The sequence below is a fragment of the Arachis stenosperma genome, chromosome 10, assembly GCF_014773155.1.
Source record: "Arachis stenosperma cultivar V10309 chromosome 10, arast.V10309.gnm1.PFL2, whole genome shotgun sequence".
Lineage (NCBI taxonomy): Eukaryota > Viridiplantae > Streptophyta > Magnoliopsida > Fabales > Fabaceae > Arachis > Arachis stenosperma.
This window is the reverse complement of record NC_080386.1, coordinates 120,807,838-120,829,980: the sequence shown is the minus strand read 5'-3', so window position 1 is coordinate 120,829,980 and position 22,143 is coordinate 120,807,838. Positions and strand designations below refer to the sequence as shown.

The window sequence follows — 22,143 nt, the reverse complement described above, 5'->3', positions numbered from 1 at the left end:
AAACTTGAAGGACATTGAAGATGGGAAGATAAAAATGAAAAAAAACATTGAAATTAAAAAAAAGTTGAATATTATAAAAGATTAAAGCTCAAATTTTACATTATTTAATATTTAAATCTAATTTATAAAAATAAAATAATAAGAATTTTCAAGTACATAAAAATAAAATTTTAAAGAACTCTTTTACGTACCTTTGAATAGAAAGAAGAGAATAAAAAAAATTGAAGAGAACTAGCGGCAAGTAAACAATTAGTAAAGGACGAATTGTTAATATGAGTTTTAGAAAGAGAGGTAAGCACTAGTTTTAGAACTCAAATTTGACACCATCAAATCCAATTAAAAAAATATAACTAGAAATGTTCAACCAAACACAAAAGAAAGCTTAAAAGAGATGTCTTATCATTGAATGAAAGGGAGAAAATAAAAAAGTCGATGAAAGGGGATGGAAAAAAGCTATCAAAAGTAGAAGAACCACCGAAAAAAACCAGCGAAAGAGAATGGAAAAAGAATTGGAGGGGCTTGCTTGCCTTTGTATTTTTCACAATACATGAGTAAGAATTTAGTTCTAGTGCATGAAATATAAAAGGAAAAGTGAATGATCGAACTCGATAAATCACGAAATCCTCAACTAAAAACACATATTTTGGATTGAAAATATTTTCATCATTTCTCACTAAAAAAGCTAAAAATGAAAAAAATATCATTTTCAAAATTTCAAAGATGCCAAACAACTGCATTAAAAAAATGGAGAATAAGACTAATAAGTGAGAACAAGAACTTCCCTTTCTTACTCGGGTAAGTCAAAATTAATAGGTTTAATTATGAAGCAACATAAAATAAATTAAATTTAATACTCGAATATCTATTTAATATACTAAAATTGGGTTTCTCCCAATTAATGAAGGTGAGGTGTCGATCCCTTGTGATTCCGTTTTCCCTCCAAAATAACTTTTCTATTCTCTATTCTAAATTATTTTATAAAAAAATATCTTTATTATAATTATATTATAATTAATACAAGTGTAATTACCCGTGCCATGCACGTGATAAGATTGAAATTATAATTTTAAATTATTTTTTAAAATTAATTTAAATTATAATAATTTGATTAATAAAAAATTAATATGTTATGCATTGTTTGTTTTTTTTTTAAATTTGGTATTAATTGTATTAACTCTAAAATAGTTATTAATCGATTTTAATAATTTACTTTCTTCAATAAATTAGACACATATATATATATATATACTGAATGTGATCATAAATAATATAGTAATAGTTAAATCAACCAACAAACATATTGGCTATTATCACACTCTAAAACAAATTAAATATAAAGGCTATTAGCACGCACTTATAAATCTATAAAATCGCACTGTCTTTAACTCGTGCAAGGGTTTATTTATCAAATAAACTTAAAATATAAACAAAAAATATTTATAAAATGGATCTAGCATCACTTGAAAGAATCATGGAAAATAATTAATTTACCTTATCATCCATAAGAACCATTTATATGTAAGTCGTGTTGTTCTTGTCAAATTTGGATGAGACTTTTCATAACCTTATAATTCTTGCCTTTATTTTTCAAACTTTTTCATTACATAATCTATCATAGGTAATACTGTTGATAGAATCGTAATTAGTATCCTTTAGGTATGAAAAATAATAAATAGAAGAAGTTCTATGTCTAAGGTATGGATTTTCTAGATGATAAATAATTGTAACAATTTACTATTCATCCTTATATATATACATACTAATTATACACGGTAATAGTTAACAAATATTTTCAATGGAGATACTTACTTAATATATATGTTATCGACATTAATTATATGCCAATATTTTAGGAAAGAGCTAAAAGAGGAGATATATAAATATATATAATATTATTGCTATATAGGAAGCATACATAAATTGCTACATTTTTTTATTATGTTATACAACTTAAAATTATACTATCATGTTATTATTAATCCTAGATACTTGCTATAATTATATCAAATTTAATTATGAATCTAAATAAATAAAATAGATAATATTTAATAATTTTAAATTATAAAATATTTAAAATATTTTTTATTTTAACAAATAATAATATATATTATTTCTATATTCATTTCACAAATACATATTAAGAATAATAAAGTTAGATATACTAATACATAATAATATTTATGTGTGTTTATTGTTTAAAGTTTATTCAGAAAATAATTTTTTGTTTTTTATTAAGATATAATTTGACACAAAAAACACACATATAGAACGAGTGTTATATCAGAAATGTGTGTCACACATGGAATATTAATTAGATAGTAAAAAAAACGGAAAGAAGAAATAAGGAATATTAATTAAAATGTGTTTAACGCTTTCATTAAGTTGTGTGTTTCTTGTTGACCGAAATTAATTGTTATTTTGATAATAATTTAAGATCATTGAATTCAGAAAGAAAGTTTCATAGTATTTTTTTTTATATAAGAACTTCTCTTGAAATGTGATATCACCATTGAAAGCTGGAAGCTATTTCTCAAGATGAAAATCTCCTTCTATATTTCCTTCCTTTTACTTGCTATTTCCATTGGTTTTGGTATGCACCACATCCAAAAACAATTATATTCAACACAATTTTATTTTTATTTTTATTTTTTGTGCAATATTTTATTTTTGTGATTTTATTAATATCTTGTTTAATGGAATATTTTGTAGGAAGCCGAATTATAACAGAGGCAAGAGATTGTCTAATTCCACAATTTGCAACTAGCTGTGCAAATAATGGGATGCAATGTGAGGCAGAATGCAAGAGCCTTTATGGAACCCTTGCAAGAGCATATTGTGAAACACAAAAATGCTATTGTCGTATAAAATGTTAGTAATAATATGTAACAGCTACATTGTTCACCTTTTGAATTGGTAAAAATAATGGTGAGTTATATAGCGGTATCCGTGATCAATTATATTATGTTTCTATCGTCTCTTCCTTTTTTTTTAATTTTAAAGTTTAGATTAATTTTCCTTTAATTTTTTTTTTTGGACGGACAAAGAGAGTGAAAGACCAGAAAAAAAATAAGAACGCAAAAAAAGCAAAACAGAGACTAACTACTAACTAGTACCCCTTATTCTTAAAAAAAAAACCAAAACTATCAAAAGACATAGCAAGGGAAATATCAGGAGGGGAGAGAAAAAATGTGCAACGCAAGAAGAAGGTTTTAAGTTCTAGGAATGTATAGATATCTATAAATTTAGAGTATATTTTCGTATCTAATTCATAATTTGCAAATATGATCCGATTCACAAGATAATTGGATCAGCCTGGATTCAATCTATATTATAATCAGATCGGATTGCAGATATCACAAATATGTATCTGCGATCGCACCAAATAATAAATAAATAAATAATTTATATTTTATATTTTATTTTAATTAATAATTATTATTCATATATATCATATTATTTTATTTTTATTATTTAGTAAAAATAAGTTTAATAATATTTTAGAAGTAAATATGTTTAAAAGAGTAAAACAGAGTTTTATTAGAGTAAAAAAAGATTTTATTGAAATTTTTTATAGAAATAAACTTTTCTAATATATTTTATATTAAATAATTATCCAAATCAGTCCACAAAAGTTTTACTCTGGCAGATAAATCAGTCCCCAGTTATTTTTTGACCGAATAATATTCCAAATTAGTCTCCAAAAATTTTTAAAACGAACATTTTAGTTTCAAAAAAAAAAATTAATAATTCAACATTTTTTCTATCAGACATAACAATCTTCCGTCCATTTTTCAGCATGACTCACTAAATTCTTCAAATATTTATTAGAAAAAGAATATTAGTAGATATTATAATCAAATTAACTTTTAAGATTAAGTTAAACCTATTTGATTTCTAATATGGTATTTATTATGATATTTAGTAGTTAAACCTATTTGATTTTTAATATGGTATTTATTATGGTATTTAGTAGTTAATTTGATTATAATATCTTCTAATATTCTTTTTCTAATAAATACTTGAAGAATTTAGTGAATCATGTCAGAAAATAGACTGAAAACTGTTATGTCTGACGAAGAAAAACGTTAGGAATTAATTTGCGTATTATTTCTTTTTTGGGACTAAAATGTTCACTTTTAAAATTCTTGATAACTGATTTGGATAATTACTCGGTTAGAAAATAAATTGGGAATTGATTTGTCTGCGGGAATAAAATCTTGAAGATGTTTTTGTTTATTAATTTTTCTTAGAGACTAAAATATCCACTTTTAAAATTCTTAAAAATTAAGTTGGATAATTACTCTAAAATTTAAACATATGAACAACAAATCAAAACTAAATTAAACTACAATTTTAAAAACAATATTTTTTAAGAAAAAAGGAAAGAAAAGAAAGGACAAAGGTATGGTGAAAATAAAAATTATACATTTATTTTATAAAAGGTTAATTACCAAAGCATACAGTAAGTGTTTTTTTCGCACGAAAACATTATTTAAAGGGTGAAAGTACTAAATTGGTTCTCTATATTTAGGCGTAATTTTGTTTTAGTCCTTAAGGTTTAAAGTGTCCTATTTGAATCTAAAAAAGTTTTATTTAGCATCAATTTAGTCCCAGTGAAGTCAAAATTAAATAATTAACGAAATGTCCTACATAACAACAGTACAAGAGCAAAATCGATAATCTGGAAAATAAGTACAAACTCCAGAGACATAAAATCAACCGTGAATACATCAATGCATCAATACATAAAATCAATTTATTGGCTAGCAATCTGATTCGCAGCGGATTAATTCTTCATCTGTTGAGTTGTGAGATATTTTGACAAACATTTTATATCTTTTAGTACCTTTTTTTTTATCAATTTTTTATTTTATTTTAGGGTTTTTTTATCAACTCCAAAACGTTTTTGGTTGTTAACTCTAAAATAAATAAGTAAATGGATCAATATTAAGTAAGACTATAAATAATTTATTTTAAACAAGTAAACTTTTACAGCTGAATCCACCTCCCTTTCTTAGCAAGGGAAAAAAAAAAGGTAACAAGGACTATTAACCAATTCATAAAAAAGGTGACTCCTCAGCATTGATCACATTTTCTGCTTCCAGAACACCCTGAATGGACATATTTTGTAACCAAATTGAAGTCGGGAATGCAATAATCAATTGAAGAGAAGAGAAAAATAAATGGAAAAAACTAAAAAATAAAAGGTTCGGTTTAGTAACAACCTTGATAATCATAATGGCCGCATCCTTGTGTAGGACCTCGTTATACTCGTTGCAAGCAAAACTCTACATAATGCAAAAGCTATAAATGAAATTGACACTATGCAGACTTCAGTCTATTTTTACCTGTAGAAGTTCTGAAAGAATGGTGGAAACTTTTTTTATTTAAATCTGAAAAACATTGATCCAGACCTGAACACAATTAGGACAACCAATTTCTGCTGAGCAGCGGCAACAAGTGAGAAGATCAAGTGCAGCTTCCAGGAACTTGGTGAAACGCGGTTGAACCTATCAAACAACCCAAAATACATTAAGTGAAATCTCTACATTGATTAACACTTGGTAAGATTATTAAACCAGAAACTTCTTGTTCATCATATAACATCTTACTAAAGAATCAGATAGATATTAATTAAGGAACTGAGAAAGAAAAGCCAAATCCTATGCTACAGTTTACATGTTACTCACCTGAACTGAAATCCCACACCCTCCAGGATGTTGATCATAAATGAGAATTCGATCTGGGTAATAGCGGTTATCATGAGGATTCGGGCACTCGGCAGCCAAGTCAGATAAGTTGCATGTTATGTGTCTGCAAGCAAAACGCATCATAATATATATTGACAAAAAATTAACAGGAGTTACCAGAAAAAGAGGGGGGAAATCTGGCTGAGAAGTAAGGAACATGCCATGATTATCATTCAGAATCTTATTATATTCATGAGAAAAATTTAAACCTAATATTTCTGAGAAACTTACAAAGGCACTACATTTAAAACCGCATGCGAAGCAGCATGCAAACCTCCACGAAAATCATAATTTTCCTTGAGTACTACTTCTTTGATAGATTGTGGCACTGGAATCCAAACTGCCTGTTTAGAGAAAAGAACACAGCAATGTTAAAAGATTCACAGATGTGGCACAAAATTAAAAGAAAGTAAACCTAAAAGTATTTGAATTCACCTGTGACTCGTATGAATATTGAGGAAGGGCTAGGTCAACAGCATCAAAGATTTGATTGCTCCCTCTCCAAATACGATAAAAACCAAACCATGTAGTTGTTACTTTGCATATATGAGCCCGCGCATTTGTTTTAGGAAACATGTTCAAAACTCCTGTAGGATAAGCCTGAAAGTAACGGTAATAGTAACATGAATGATGAGTTTTTAAAGATCTAAACTTCATCAAAATTATCCAGCCGTATTAAGGAGGCAGCATAAAGTTCAACATTGCTATATTCTAATTGCATGCTATAACTTAAATAAGTTAATTCAAAGATCACTGTTACAGAAGCAGATTACATACAATATTACCCCCAGTGACATGAATATCGGTGTAATCTCGAGTTTTTGTATAATACTTCAGATCAGCCACTTTGCAGAAAGCAGTCTTGCTAGACAGATCTAATTTCTCGACCAAATAGGTTTTCCCTTGACACATGTATACAGCACCTTCATATACCTGAATCAGGTAACACAGATATACTTTGATTTGATGTAGCAAAATCCTATTTCAGCATATATCGCATGTACAAGTCAATACCTGAAAGAAAGCCCTGCTTTCCTCTATCTCTTCAAGGACTTCATTTTTTCTCTGATCTATGACACTGTATCTTACGGTTTCTATTGCTCGGATATTGACCGCATGAGAAGGATATTTCTAGAAAAGAGAAAATACCATAAAAAACATGCAATATATAATAAAAAGACTGTACAAACTATATGAAACTCCTGACCTAGTGGGGACTAGAGATAGTATATCCCTTTAAGTAAAGAGATTATTTACAAGATCTGAACCTGTGACTAACAGTTACAAGGCAACCTTACTACTACCACCAAGGTTTCCTCAACTATAAGTAAGTTTTTAATCCTAGAATATGTAAATAGAATAAATTAGGATACCATACAAAATAATACGTTTAGAGAAATAGAATATATTCTATAATATCTGTAAATAAATTTGTATAACTACTCTGTCTATAATTCTAAATAATTTATTCTCAACTATGAAGTTGAACTGTGCCGAATTCATGAAGCCTTTCTCTCCTCTCCACTAAAAATCTTGCTTTTTCAGAGAGAGAGAGAGAGAGAGAGACTAAACAAACACCAAATTTTTAGTAGGGTTCAGAACATATTTAACCCTTAAAAATATTTTACAATGCTGAATAATAATGAAGTCAACCAGAATTGATAGACATGAATCCTATGTTGTGAAAAAAATCCAATATACCTCATTACCAATGTAGTTCCAAATTCTAGAAGAATCAGATGACTGATTGGGACTCAAATATCCTCTAGCTTTTAGAGAATTTAAAACATTCTCTAAGCAAGAACCAAAATACTTCTCATCATACTGCACAGCCAGAGGGTGTTCATGAGCTGCACAGGCCAAATGCTGTTCAAGAACCTGAACAAATTCTTCCATAATAAGCCTAAACCCTTCCATGTGCTAAAAACTCTCTTATAATCTTATAGAAGGAAAGGTTTAAAAGTTACAAACCTGCTTGTTTTGGGAATCAATGTGACAGCATTCAATTGGCCTTTCAAAAAGTTTCTTAGGGTGTTTCATGAAGTACTGATCAAGAGGCCCACCAAAGGCAACATAGACAGCAAGAGAAGGCCTATCTCTCCTCCCACCCCTACCGGCTTGTTGCCACAAGCTAAGAGGATAAATTATTGTAAAGAAACTCTTTAATGTATTCCACACAAAAAAGCTATTTTAAAGGTTTAATTAGATTGGGAGATGAAAGCACTTGTGACGATACCTTGCAATACTACCTGGAAATCCTAGATGCAGAGTCACATCAATTTCTCCAACATCAATGCCCAATTCAAGAGCATTAGTTGCAGCAACACCACAAATTTTACCACCAAAAAATGCAGTCTCTATTTTTCTTCTTTCCTGTTAATGTGAAGTAGCCAGTATTAAGTCTCCACAATTCATCAGTCCATAAATCAAACCAAAAAGAATAAGCACTACCATTGGATTGAAATGATAAATGATCTAAAAAATATCATGCATGCTCACACACACACACACACAAAATAATAATAAGGCCTATTTCAACATTTGGGGGAAGTTGACCTCTGCGATGTAGCCACCACGATATGCACAGATGGAATGAACCAGATGCGGGGCTGCTTCGAGAAGAATTTCACGTCTATATCATTTACAGCAATTCAATAGCATGAGCATCTTGCTTTTAGAATAAGGGTATAAACTAGACTTCCCAAAAGCATATCAGATAAACCAAAACAGAATATAGGTAAATCAAGCCATCTGAATTTTGATCAAAGTATTGATTATACTTGAACATACAAATATATGTATAAATTTGAACTGACATACGTATATGATAAAACAAGCTCACAAAGTTTCCTTGATTTACAAAATGCGATGGTGCGAAGACCATGCTGAACCATTTCTGCAAAAAGGCGCGAAACATCCACAATTGGACTGCGAAAATAACAAAAGGGCTCATGGCATTCATACTAAAAATACTCAATTACAACAAACCCTAAAGATAAACTTGTGAAATTCTTAATCATATCCAGTAATCATCACACATCATCTATTAAACATGTTAAGATGATTTGATGGTATGAACTAAATTTGATAAGTATAATGGTGTTACTATTCAAACCTTAATACTTGCTATTGCCAAAACGCTTACATGAGGAAGGATGTTAAAATATAAGAAAAGCTATTTCTAATCCTTTATCAAATATAAGAATTGACCAAATTATTCAAGCTGAAACTTTTTCACTGTTTAAAGCATGAAGGTAAACAAAATCTATTTACATCAAAATCAATAGTTGCAAACTTTTGTATCATCCGAATCCATACATGAGGGATTATACCTTGAACGAACAAAATTGTCACTTTCGTCTTCCAAATTATCAGCATTGATAACAGACTTGGCTTTCTTCACCATCTACAATCAAGTAATATCAACAATTAGTTTCTAGAAATATGTCTTTACTCTTTAACACTATAAGAGACATATTTTTATAACAAAATTAGAATTTCAATTCACAGCTTTCGGACGCAGACTAGGATTCCAAAGGATGAAAAGTTTCCTTGCAGATGGACTTCCATCATTCTGAAATAGCTCAAGTGCTGGTAAATTTGCAAGTTCCTAGAACACAGGAAGTCAATTATTAAACTTAACTTTGAGCATAGCAATATGCCAATTTTGAGAAGATTGCCCAGCAGCCTTTTAATCCCAACACAGGAAAGACAGCATAATGCACAGAAATATTAAAATGAAAATGTTGTAAGAGATGTAATACTAAGTGTACACCGTTAACTATTTCCAAGACATGTATTTACCATAGAGTGCTCACTTGGATTAGCAGAAGTTGCAGTAGAAAAAACAAAGGAAGGATCAGATCCATATACTGCAAATAGAAGCAAGTGGCACATTCAGTTATTCACATTTTCATTTAAAATTTAAACAGGAGAAATAAATTATGGAAACATTCCCAGAATCTTAACAAACCATGCGAGCACAGTCGCCTGAGCCTCCTTAATATAAGGGAAGTATGACATCCAAATGCTCCCTTGTAAGTATGAGTTTCATCAATTATCACAAACCTAATGAATTGAAAGAGAGTAAGCCTCTTATTAATAACAACCCGTCAACTAATATTCCACATTAAGTGCCTATAGCATAATTATAATTAATATGGTTTTTGAAACACTCCATATAAACTACCTTAGATTTGATAAAATCCGACTAAATCGACGATGGTGGGGCAAGATCGATATGTGTAACATATCTGGATTTGTTATCAACTGCATGATAATATAACATGAAGCACATTTCACCTGTGTCCATCCAGTCTAAGGGAGAAATTAGTTGTAAAATTACCAATCTAGAATTGTCTCGTAGCCAAGTCCTGTCACTGTGGGAAGTGTCACCATCATATATACCAATATTTAACTCAACATCAAATCCTTTTGTCATGTTTAACAAAGATCTTAGTTGATCTTGAGCTAATGCCTGCATGTAGGAAATATTTTACTTATCCAATTACAACCCCCACGGAGAAAATAAGAACAGATTATGATCAACTCGAGCATTTAGATTTTAGAATTGAGAAATTAACTGATAGACTGCAACAAACCTTTGTAGGAAATATGTAAAGAGCACATGATGACAGATTATTCAGTAAAACTTCTAGAACTGGCAGGTTATAGCAAAGAGATTTGCCACTAGATGTCATTGTAGCCACAACAACATTCTTCCCATGAAGGGAGGCTTGTATAGACTCTGCCTAAACCAAACAGCAGAACATCTTTGATTCTGAGAGTAAGAAATCATTAGCTAGGAAGACATTTTCACATATTCAATTTGTACCTGGTGACTATACAATTTTGAAACTCCTATACACTTCAGTGCTGATCTCATCTTTTCCGATAGTTCAGTTGGGATCTCTGCATGAATGGCATTTCTAGGGCCTATGTCTTCAATATGCACAATCTGCATTAACCAAACTTTCATAATGTAGCACTTGCAAAATATGAAATGCCTTGATATATATTCATGAGCGAAAAAAAAGAACATAGAGTTACATTAAATTAATGATTATATAAATTACTGTCTGTATCCATTCTACAATGCATCATTAGTTGAATATCCAGCAAAACAATGGTGAATTAAAGGTTTGATGTGTTATATTCTCGAAAGCTCAAAAGATGGTTATAACCAAAAAAAAGAGCACCTGTCCTTCAGATCCAATTCCTTTCTCGAGGTGTTCAACCATGTCCACAGCTAGCAGTGCCTTTGTGTCCTGCCAAACCAAGAACAAGTAATATAAAGCAATATTGCAATGTCTATCTCATTCATAGAAGACCAAAAATTAAAAGTAAATATGTAACAGAGATGAATACATACATGACACCGAATGTGATTTGAATCAGGTTTTGTGGTATTCAAGCTTCTCTTTAAACATTTTGATTTGTTTTCATTTACAACAAAATAATGGTCTTTGCATATTGCAAGCAATTTTTCCAAGGAAATTCCCATAGTCAGCTGATCTCCTGAAATAAACTGCAGAAGATATCAATAGAAATTATACTCACGCATAGCACCTACAGCGAAAAGGTCGTCTCTGACCAAGCTAAGTAACTTCAGTTTTATGAATGAACCACCATACTAATGTACTCCTAATGCACAATTTTACAAAGTCAATCTTTTCACCAGTAACAATTGTAAATTTAGAATGATAACAATTAAAAAATAAAAGAATAATAAAAAAAACTTAACTCTATTTTAATTTAAATTCAAAATGAAGTAAAAAACAAATCAAAGAAAGACACAATATCTTAATACAAGTGAAAGATGACCAACCTTTTAACAATTGTTATTGCTCACCAAAGTTTAAGAATAATATCATGAAAAAGAAGGGTCTGATAGTGATAGGTAGAAAATCTCCATTCTTTAAAGTGTAAAAAATAGTGATTTCAGACTATCAAGTTAAATACTAGTCACAATAGGCAGATGAATGCATCAGAATAATGATCCTTACTTTTGTGCTCAAAGTTCAGTTCAGGTTGCAATATGCATCTCTTATAAAATCAGGCCAAACACAGACTTTTCAGTATCCATTGTAAAGATCAATCAACAATAAATAGTTCATGGCATTGTATGTTAAATAAACATACCGGAAGCTGCTCAAAAGCCTTCCACAGATTATTTCGGAAAGAACTATCCCTACTCTTCAATGTCCGAACAATCTTTGATAGAGCTATTAAACAAGACAGGACAAACCACAAAAGCTAAAATAAATAAACAAATGGAGAAGAAGATTAGCAAGCTTCAGGACCACAATAAACCCCAAGACATCTTCAACACACCTGTTTTAGGATTGATTTCAATTTGTTCTTCATCACTTGATGAATGGTTAATGACAAAAATGACATTGCCAAAACTTGCCTTCTCTATGTCACTTTCAAAGCACACTAGCTGCAGAGGATTAAGCACCAAAATTAGAGCAGGAAAATGCAATATTGAAGAAAACCACTGCAAACTTGGTGATAACAAAAGTGAAGGCATTCAAGGGGGAATAATTACTTCACACAACATTCTTTATTCCTGCAGCCTTAGCATACAATAGGCATCCCGTACAATCACGTTTAAGTTAAACCACAGATCATAAGGTGTAAAGGCATGCTTACACTATCACCTTTGGACAGATTAACAATAAATCTTAAAATAAAGGAAATGACAAGAAAAATAATCAATTTACTTGAGGTGAGAGAAGCGGAAGATGCTTCACGTCCTGGAGGCCAATTTTGACTCCGAACATTCCAAGCTCATTCAACGCTTCTTCCAGCAGACGCAAGGTCACTTTCCTACCCTGCAAATGAAGAAACCCGGACAAGATGTTTATGAAAGCAAATGCTTTCATTACAATCTTCAACCATGCAGGACACAAGCATGAACTACTACTACCATTGGCACCTAGCTGCAATCCACCATCACCTCCCAGTGAACGAGCTCTTCTGAACAACTTGCAGTGTCCCAGAGGCAGGTCTGACAAACAATTCACGGAGTCCAAAACCTTCAAAAAGACCTCGCAATTATGCGTGCCGAGGGCACCCTCACTGGTACACTCCAGTGTGTTCAATATGAGATGATATGGAAGCTCAATCCGGTTATCAGCATCTCTGTCATTTGCCCTCGAAGCCTGATTCCAACTGACCTCATAATCCACTTTCTCTTTTCTTGGCTCCGAAGCAACCGTCCTGAACACGAAACCAGAGCTATTATCATGATCCAAAGTATCGCTTTCAGTGGCCTCGCGCAAATGCAATAGATCCTCCTTTATATTAGACCACATTGAATCCGCGAGATCGGTAGCTGAATCACCACCACGAGCAGCATTAGAGGGAGTTGAAGGAGCATTAAGTGAGTCCGATTTGTGAGCTTTGGAATCCTTCTTAGCAAATGGAACGAGTACAAGAAACTCCCCATTGTGGATTGTGTAAGATCCAATCTGAGCCTGCGGTCTCAATTTCTCACCCTGGAATCACAATCAAGCAATTTCTCATTAGGACTAACGTTTGCATTACATGAAAATGAAATAATAAATTCTCACTAAATAGTGCATCCAAAATACAAGATCCATTTCATGTATCAAACCATGCAATAGTGCCATTTCATAACAGTTTAATTTCTATCTCCATACACTATGAGTTTGATACTAGTGCAGCTAAGTACACAAAAACAATTAACTTGCAGCGTCACTAATTTCAATGCGCAGTTAGGGTACAAGAGAACCAATCATGTGGTGCCACGTAAGCAAAAGTAGTTAGAGGTGAGAGAAGAGTACCTTGAAGAAAAGGTGGAAATGGGAGGAGTTGGTAGCGGGTGGGAATGAATGGTTGAGGAGAAGCTTGAGGCGTTGTACGGTTGCGGAAGCAGGGATTGGGATAGTGATGGATTCGGCGGTTAGGGTTCGGACTTGGATTTCAATGTCGTTGCTCTCTGCCGCCATTTTTGGCGGGGAATGTTCTCTGCCGTTTCCCTTTTCCATTTCCATTTCTAGTGCCAAAGGATAAAATATTTAAGATAAATGAATTTTTTAAAATATTTTGTTTGCCTTTTTACTTAGATAAATTATTTTGATAATTTTTATATTAATAATTAATAAAAAATATTACTTTTAAATTTATTTTAAACATATTAATTAAAAATATTTGAATAAGGTTAGACAAACGTATTTAAATATGTTTGAAGAAATACTTTTTATTTTTTATTTAGAAAGAGTTGTAAAAAGAAATTGTATCAAAACTAATGTCAAATAATAGATAAATGTTATGTTCAAAATGTGTTGAAGATAATTTGTGTCTATAATATTATAGCCGATATCTAATCATACGAAATTTTAAGCGCCCATTATTTTAATAAAAAAAGTATAAATTAACTTAATACTTATTAAAGATGAGATTAAATTTGATAAAATATTCAATTTTTAATGGATATCAAATTGAGTTTTATTTTTTATAATTAGAATATGTCATAGTTTAAATCTTTGATGCTTGATAGTTTGGTCAACAAAAATTATACCAAAAATAAAATAACATAAAATAAAAGTCCTTAATGAAACAATTAAGTATAGACAATTATTCTTATATAAATTAGATGGTAAATTACTATTTCTTGTATATTATCACGTAGATGCATAATAAGTCTAATTATACATATATTTGGCATATAAAATAAATATTTGGATAAAGTATTTTTTTTTTTTTACTCGTTTGTAATTTTTTAAAAAAATAACTTTTAATATTTAGTTATATTTAATTTTATTTTTAAAATTTTTTGTTTGTATCAAAATTATCTCTGAACGTTAATTCCATAGAAAATGTTAGGAATAAAATTAAAATTTTTTAAGAATAATTTTAACACAAATCGAAAACGTTATGAATAAAATTAAAAGAATTAAAAATATTAGGGACAAAATTGAATGAAATTAACTATTAGTATTTTTAAAAAGAATTACAAATGTTAGTGACAAAAAAATGCTTTATGTTAAATTTTTTTATATATTTTATTTAACTATAAAGATCATGTTTCAATTAAATGTTAAATAATTAACTTATCATATCATTTTCATTCTTATAAGACTATAAAACTTGATACATGCTTGTGTAATCTTGAGTATATTTAGTGCATGTTAAAAGCTTATTTTTATTCAAATTTTAATTATTTCATGTATTAAAAGTGTGCAAAGCAAATGTATTATACGATAATATATAAATAATTTATCATTCAATTCAGTTCCATAATTTGTAATGAAATAAACTGTAATTTACTAACGTCAATGAGTTATAGCTCAAATGGCATAATCTCCCCATACTCATTTAAGAGGTCGCGGGTTTGAGTCCTATCTTTCGTAAAAAAAAAAAAAAATGCCATATATTTTATGGTCAGATATTTATAAATTTGGTCACATTGACCAACCATGGATTCACAAATAACTCTCTAAATTTTCGGGTTTGAAGAGAAATGACTCAAAGTGTAACCTAGCATTGGCAGCAATAGCAATTGATTCATGATCCTGTTTTTCTTTTGCAGCAGCAACTGCAGCAATATAAGCTTTTCTCGCTTCTTCCATTTTCTGCATTTCCACCTCATCCATATACATCTAAAAAATTACATATGCATTGATACTTAACAGTTAACACCAATTTGTTTTGAGAAATAATGGTGCTTAGAGAAATCAAACAAATGTGTACACTAAAATGCTAGTATATAACCCGAATCTAAAAAGACTAAACTAGCTATTTGGTCTCTCAGAGTTACATGTGAAGCAAAATTACTTTCATCCCTAAAAGATTTGTAAAATGAATTTCGTTCCAAAGAATTTTGTGAGGTCAATTTAATTCTTGAAAGATATGTGACATCCTAATGAGTCCACGAAAAGGAAATATCAAATAGATGTCAAATATCAAATATGCATGAGCCTTGTTACCAAGAATGTGAAACAAATCTATTCATTGGCAATTTGGCATAAATATCAAATATATTGCACATAATAGTTAGAAAAAAATGTTAATGAACTCACTGTAGAAGGTAGGGAATTGAAGTTATGAGGCTTGATGTCATAATCATCAGTATATAGTCCATCATTATTAGTTATTTTCAAGCCATCAAGCAGCAATGTAAATGATAAAATTTCTCCTTGCACAGAATCTAGCTCTTCTTGCAGTTTCTCCACTTTCTTGTTTGATGTCATTGCTTCCCACTGTAGCTTTTCCAAAACAGCTTGTTTGTCTGCAAGCTTCATCTGTGGACATTGATGAGAGAAACAAATTTCACAACTTTTGTCGTAAAAAGAATTAGTATAATTTGAACAAAACAACTTTTTTGGTGTAGGAAGATTCATATTGGGACTGACAGAACTTTTTTAGATTTTGATGCATTTTGAAGGATTAATAAGTTTTCATGAAGTGTGAAAGTAAAAATAACAAACCCCAAATTAACAATTTCCATGGTGCACACATTAAAGTTCTTCATGATGGTTTCATTGTTTCGTGATCCAACTCGGAACATTTATTACCAGTCATTGCCCTCATATACAAAACTACCTTTCGCACTTACCAATCTTCTCACTTTAGGCGAATCTGTTCCAAAGACTTGCAATTATGCAAAGAGTATATTCTACGCGAAAGCAACATAAAAAGTAGATTAAGATCATCAGCACCTTCACATCAAAGAGTTGCCCTTGAGTAGACCTGAGTAAAGAGTCCTTTTCTGATACCATGTTTTTAAGCTCATCAAGTTTTGGATTAAGAGCCTTCAACTTGTTTCTTGACTTTTCTGCTGACTCCAAAAGTTCATCTTTCACCAATAATTTCATTTGCAATTCCTCCACCTGCTTCCTCAATAGGGTAAGTTCTCCATTCTCCTTTTTCCTGAGCATAGACATCTATATAACATAACATACATTATTTAAGAACCAATAGCAAATAGTCAATGTGGTAGTTCAAAACGTGAAAGGTTTTTATGACAGTGATAACAAAAAGTTCAGAAGAAAAATAACTTATTTTTGCAATATTTTCATGTATATATGTAAAGTAAATTACGCTATTACAATTAGATGATTTATTTTCAGCATTATATTTATATCTCCATACATTCATAATTGATGATCCCATGTGACATGACACTTTATTAATAATTTCTGTATGTTGAATTTAATCATGATCTGCAGTAAACAAACAAAAAAAAGAAAGAAAGAAAAAGACAGTAATAAGGTATTACTACAGTATTATATGCATTTGACTTATACATACAATACAATGCGATATACCATCCTAAAAGACACATACATAATGGGTTTTTATCAATTGATGGTATGAAAATATTCTTAGACTTAAACAGAGTATCAAAACTAATTCGTTAACCGCTTAAACTTGATATGACTCTAATTTTGATGCTTAAACAGACTTCATATGAAGATGTAAACTCAAACATCGAAATTGGTCATACAATACAACTTATATTACACAAGCAGGTAGACTACATTTGTTTATAAGCAGAAACACTGGACAGAGACACAAAATCTTGTGTCTAAAAATATTGAATTAGTGTCTTTTTATCAATTAACAAAAGACACCATTTATTTTTTATTTTTTTTATTATTCTCATTAATTTTTCATAATTATATTTTTTTGTTACTATATATTTTTTTAGATTTTTGTAGATGAAAACAAAAGAATAAATTAAACTTTCATAATTTATTTTAGTTTATATCAAACAAAATATAAAGACACTAATTTTTGTATCTGTATTCGATATGTCTTATTCTTGTCTTGTTCTCGTGAACAAATGCAGTCTTACTTCTTGATTCATATTACTATGCCAGCAAAAATTGGTAATTTTCATATTCACCGTATTCACCGCATAAAGAGTATGCGTGAATAGTCATTCAATTAATAGAAACATAGAATTGGAAAAAAGAAAAAGGAAGAAATAGTTTACTCTTCTAGCCAATGAGTCTCTTGATGGTGGCTTGGTGCAGATCATAGAACCTCGACGCCTAAATGAACTGCTTTCTTTACTATCCTAATAATCCAAATTTCAATTTAATCAACAGACTCCACAATTAAATGAATAAATAAATCAATTAAAATATAAATTCCATAAGATTTTTACACTCTTCAGTGTATCACCCAAAGAAAGGTTATTACAAAGAGGGAGTGAACGAGAGAAACAATTTGGACGAGGTCGTTGAAGAGTCCGCGATCCAAATTGGACTGAGTTTGAGAGCGAGTCAAGGACGAGTTGTCTTCACATTCAGACTCAGAAGCACACGAATTATTAGGTTTGCTCTTTTCTTCTTCCGAACCCACCGTATCATGTTGCGGCTTCTCATGCATTTTCTTTTTTTTTTTTTCGATTTTCTTTTCTTTTCTTTTCTCTTTTGTGGAGGAAACGAGACGAATAGTGGGAAGACAGAAACGAGGGAAACACAACTGAAAATGTGAAGCTACCTTTGAAGAAGAAAGTAAATAATTACTTTGGGCCCAAAACTTCACTTTTTTTTATAAAATGGTCCATGAAAAAAGCAAATTGTAAATTGGCCACAAAAGATTATTTTTGTCGGATAATAGTATAGAAAAATTTTTAAGTATAATTTTTAATTATTAATTTTAATAATAAAATATATATATAATTAAGATCATAAAATATTAGTGTATTGATATACTTAAAAGTTTTTTAACAATATAATATGTACTATTTTTTTATAAAAAGAAGTATAGGGAGCTAATGAAATATTTGTACAATGTGTACAATGAAGGTTTAGGGATGTTCGATTCAGTATTAGAGATATAATCATTAGTGTTACCTTTTCTCATCAGCTCTATATCCGAAAGGTCAAAAGTTCGATCATTAGTGAATCCCAAAATTAAATTAAGCTTTTAAGATGAGTGGTTTTATGACATGAGATGTTTATTATCTTAGTACTCGAATGGTTATTTTGAATAGTATAAGTGATGTTCATTTGTTAACTCATATAGTCTATTGTACATATTGTACAAATATTTCATTGATGGATGAAAAATGAGGCAGGTAATTAAGTAGATAGGACTTTCTATTGGTAAACAAAAAAATATGCGTTTCATTATTCTAATGGTTGGAATTTATAAATATTTAATTTTAGTTAATAACTTAGAATTTAATTTTGTTGGTGTGGGATTATATAATTAGATGAATGTGTAAAACTATTTTATACTGACAATGTATCAAAATTAATTTAAAATATTTATATATTTGTAAAAAAAAGTTAATGTTCTATTTGTATTTTTCTCTTTAAAATTATAAATAGTTCATAATTTTCATCTAGTTTTTTTTTTAAATATTTAATTATAAATAAAAAATTGAAATGAAATTTAATTTTCAAATTTTTAATTTAAAAAAAATCATACAGTAAAAAAGAAATCACATTTAAAAAGAAAAAATCAATTTTTTTAAACAAATTTATAAGAAATCGCATTAAAATATGATTTTTAAAAGTTGTTTAAATTGTGATTCTGTATATTTTATGTATTTTATTTAAAGGAGATTATTTTTACGATTAAGATATTACTTTTTAGAATCTATTGTTTAAAAAATTAAATTTATTATGGATTAAATAAAAGAGCACTTTATGTATACCAAAAAGTTATCTTTAAATTTGTCGTTATATATCTGTATATATTTATATATATTAATTTATATATTTTTAATTACATAATTAATTATTAGAATAGTCAAATTCATAATATACCAATAATTAAATTTATTTTTAATAGCGTAATAAAAAAGTTTTTATAAATATAAAATACATATTTCTATACAAGATGTTTATTAATAACTAATTTTTTATACAGACATAATATAATTATTAAATAATTGATTTTTTTAATAAATTATAATTTAAATAACATAATTTTTCTATATTCACTTAAAACAAATTTAAATTTTTTTATATTTAAAAAAAATATATAAAACTACTTTATTACAAGATTACCTCTAATTCCGTTGTGGCATGTACAAATTTGACCGGAATTTGATCCAATATTTGACCAAGTCATTTGTCAATCTAAATTCAACTAAATTTTATTTTATAAAATCCAAAAAAGAGTCTATATTATGTGAAAAAAGAGTTCAATTTTTTTAAAAACAAAAACAAATACAACATACTATAGAAGATGGAAGAATTTTAAAATAGTGGAATTTTTAGAATTTATTCATGTGTGAACTTATTAAAATTGATATTTACCAATTTGATGATTATCAAGTAGAAGAGTCATGAAGCATTATGACACGATGACTTATATGTCACTTGCATGATCAAAGTTTTAGTAAAAAAAATGATACTATAATTTGATCAACATGAAGTTGATACAAGTGGTGGTATAACAAAACTTCAACTTGGTTAACCATAATTACCAACAAACATATAACTTGATAAGTTTAGAAGAAACAAGCTGATAAGATGGTAAATTGGATAACTAAGCTAAGCTAAGTTATAATTTTTGATTTGGTATTAAAAAAATTATTTTAGTTGTAATCTTTGATTTAATTAAAAGACAAATTATCAATTAATTACGTGTTAAAATAAATTATACATTATGATTAGATTAAGTAGTTGTCATATCAAGTTATATAAGATGGTAAGATAAAATTAAATTAATATATAAATAAAGATTGAACAAATAGTAATTTGTTTGTTTCTTCATATCACTACTTTTAAGAAAAGGAGTAACGGCAACATACCACATTCAAATCACAATACTCCATAAGATCAAAATTTCTAAACAGAAAAGAGGTATGTGATTCATTCTGAATACACATTACTCATCTCTCACTTTTATTTATTTGAGTGTTAGAGTGTCTTTGCAAATGCTCATCGTCACCTATTCTCTTGGAACTAAAATATACCTCATCCATCTGTAATTCTTGAAAAGCAGTGTTTGTCTTAAGAAATTCCAAAAGACCATTGTGGTAGCAAAACCAAAAACTACCCGAGTTACGAAAAAAAAAAACAGTAGGCCAAATCGAGATAGAAGAGCTCCACTAAGTTTTGAAATCAGAGAGGTTAGCTTTGAGTCAAGAAGATGACAAACGAAGCAGGAACTGAGACAACAGGGACAATCGAAAGTCATTTAAGCTAATCCCAAAGTTTGACACATATACTCCACTCAACACTAAAAGAGAGGATATTATTAAGGATATCCTACATTCTAAACTAATCAAACCTCCAAACAAAGTTGGAACTTATTAGGACCAGAGATATGCGGGAAGTCAAAGTATTACACCTTCCGCCAGATGGACATACCACAAATGACTGCATCATAGTAAAAGACCTCCTCGAGAAATTACCTTGGCAAAGCCTTCTAAACAAATACATTTAACGGACATGAATAGAAAAAAAACACAAAACAGCTCGGCAAACCATCAAAGACAAATGATAGCCACAGAGATAAGGGAAAAAGGTAGCTGAAAACCCTACACAATCCTATGGTATTATTAATTGAAATTTCGGTGGCTTTACAGGTGGATGTAGTAGTAACTCTGCCGGGAAAAGATCTTATAAGGCCATGATGTCAATGACTGGATCCGAGCCGACCTTAGCCACCAATTGGCTGTTTCAAAAATCACTTTTCAACCATTTGACCTTAAAGTAGTGGACAAAAATATAGACATCCAGTAGTCATATAACTCCAGGTGGGAGACGTATTGGTGCAAAAGGTCTCTACCTCCAAGAAGTATTGCAGATGCCCTATTATATTTCACATATCAAAAATGAAGTTAAGTGACAAAACTTTGCAACTATCCACAAGTGAATTGGTAGGATTCTCAGGTGAGCGTGTTCTAGTACTTGGTTATGTATGGTTGCAAACAACAATAGGTGATCTCCAAACTGTAAAATCCTAGATATACAATATTTTGTTATAAACTATCAAACTCCATTTAATATTATTCTAGGGAGACCTTCTTTGAATGCCTTTGATGCTATTGTTTCTAGATACACTTGTGTGCAAGATATTGTAATTGCAACAATTTATACCTACCAAAAAGAAGCTCAGTAATGTTACAACGTGATTTTTAAGACAAGCTCCATAAAGCCTCTAGAGCAACCATATATACATGTTGTTTATAACTCAAAAAACATTCCACCATTCGCAGAACTCGACCTTGGTTCAGATATGGAAGACCAACCTATGCCAACAGATACCTTGACCAAGGTCACTCTAAATGAGGATGAGAACAAATTCACCTACATTGGAAATGCACTGCATGGGACAGAAAAGGAACAACTCATTGATTTATTATGACAAAATATAGACCTTTTCGCATGTACCTATCTTAAAATGCCAGGGATCCATTTGAACATTATCTATCACGAATTGACGCTCA

At 29.9% G+C, this 22,143-nt stretch overlaps 2 protein-coding genes across 4 annotated transcripts; both read right to left on the bottom strand.

The window, feature by feature from the left end:
• Window positions 1–4,963: 4,963 nt before the first annotated feature.
• Window positions 4,964–13,751, bottom strand: LOC130954346 (uncharacterized). Of its 3 annotated transcripts, none has more exons than XM_057881086.1 (28): window positions 13,562–13,751; window positions 12,476–13,252; window positions 12,084–12,192; window positions 11,892–11,974; window positions 11,756–11,795; window positions 11,122–11,267; window positions 10,949–11,017; window positions 10,585–10,707; window positions 10,352–10,501; window positions 10,096–10,227; window positions 9,940–10,019; window positions 9,724–9,818; window positions 9,555–9,622; window positions 9,259–9,360; window positions 9,083–9,156; window positions 8,571–8,678; window positions 8,307–8,382; window positions 7,987–8,123; window positions 7,722–7,881; window positions 7,452–7,628; window positions 6,765–6,881; window positions 6,528–6,683; window positions 6,186–6,350; window positions 5,982–6,094; window positions 5,691–5,814; window positions 5,415–5,510; window positions 5,226–5,288; window positions 4,964–5,111 (listed from the first exon to the last, which is right to left on the bottom strand). In XM_057881086.1, exons 1-28 carry the CDS (start codon window positions 13,724–13,726, stop codon window positions 5,058–5,060), a joined length of 3,759 nt encoding a protein of 1,252 aa, XP_057737069.1. In that variant the 5' UTR covers window positions 13,727–13,751; the 3' UTR covers window positions 4,964–5,057. The 3 variants fall into 3 exon arrangements, with proteins under 3 accessions (XP_057737069.1, XP_057737070.1, XP_057737071.1); XM_057881088.1 differs by having other exon boundaries at window positions 4,994–5,111; window positions 5,226–5,304; XM_057881087.1 differs by lacking the exon at window positions 11,756–11,795 and having other exon boundaries at window positions 11,122–11,277.
• Window positions 13,752–15,056: 1,305 nt separating this feature from the next.
• Window positions 15,057–18,197, bottom strand: LOC130957988 (protein MICROTUBULE BINDING PROTEIN 2C-like). The gene is made up of 5 exons (XM_057884858.1): window positions 17,928–18,197; window positions 17,719–17,802; window positions 16,439–16,663; window positions 15,800–16,021; window positions 15,057–15,379 (listed from the first exon to the last, which is right to left on the bottom strand). The coding sequence occupies exons 1-5, from the start codon at window positions 18,114–18,116 to the stop codon at window positions 15,203–15,205; spliced, it is 897 nt and encodes a 298-aa protein (XP_057740841.1). The 5' UTR covers window positions 18,117–18,197; the 3' UTR covers window positions 15,057–15,202.
• Window positions 18,198–22,143: the final 3,946 nt, after the last annotated feature.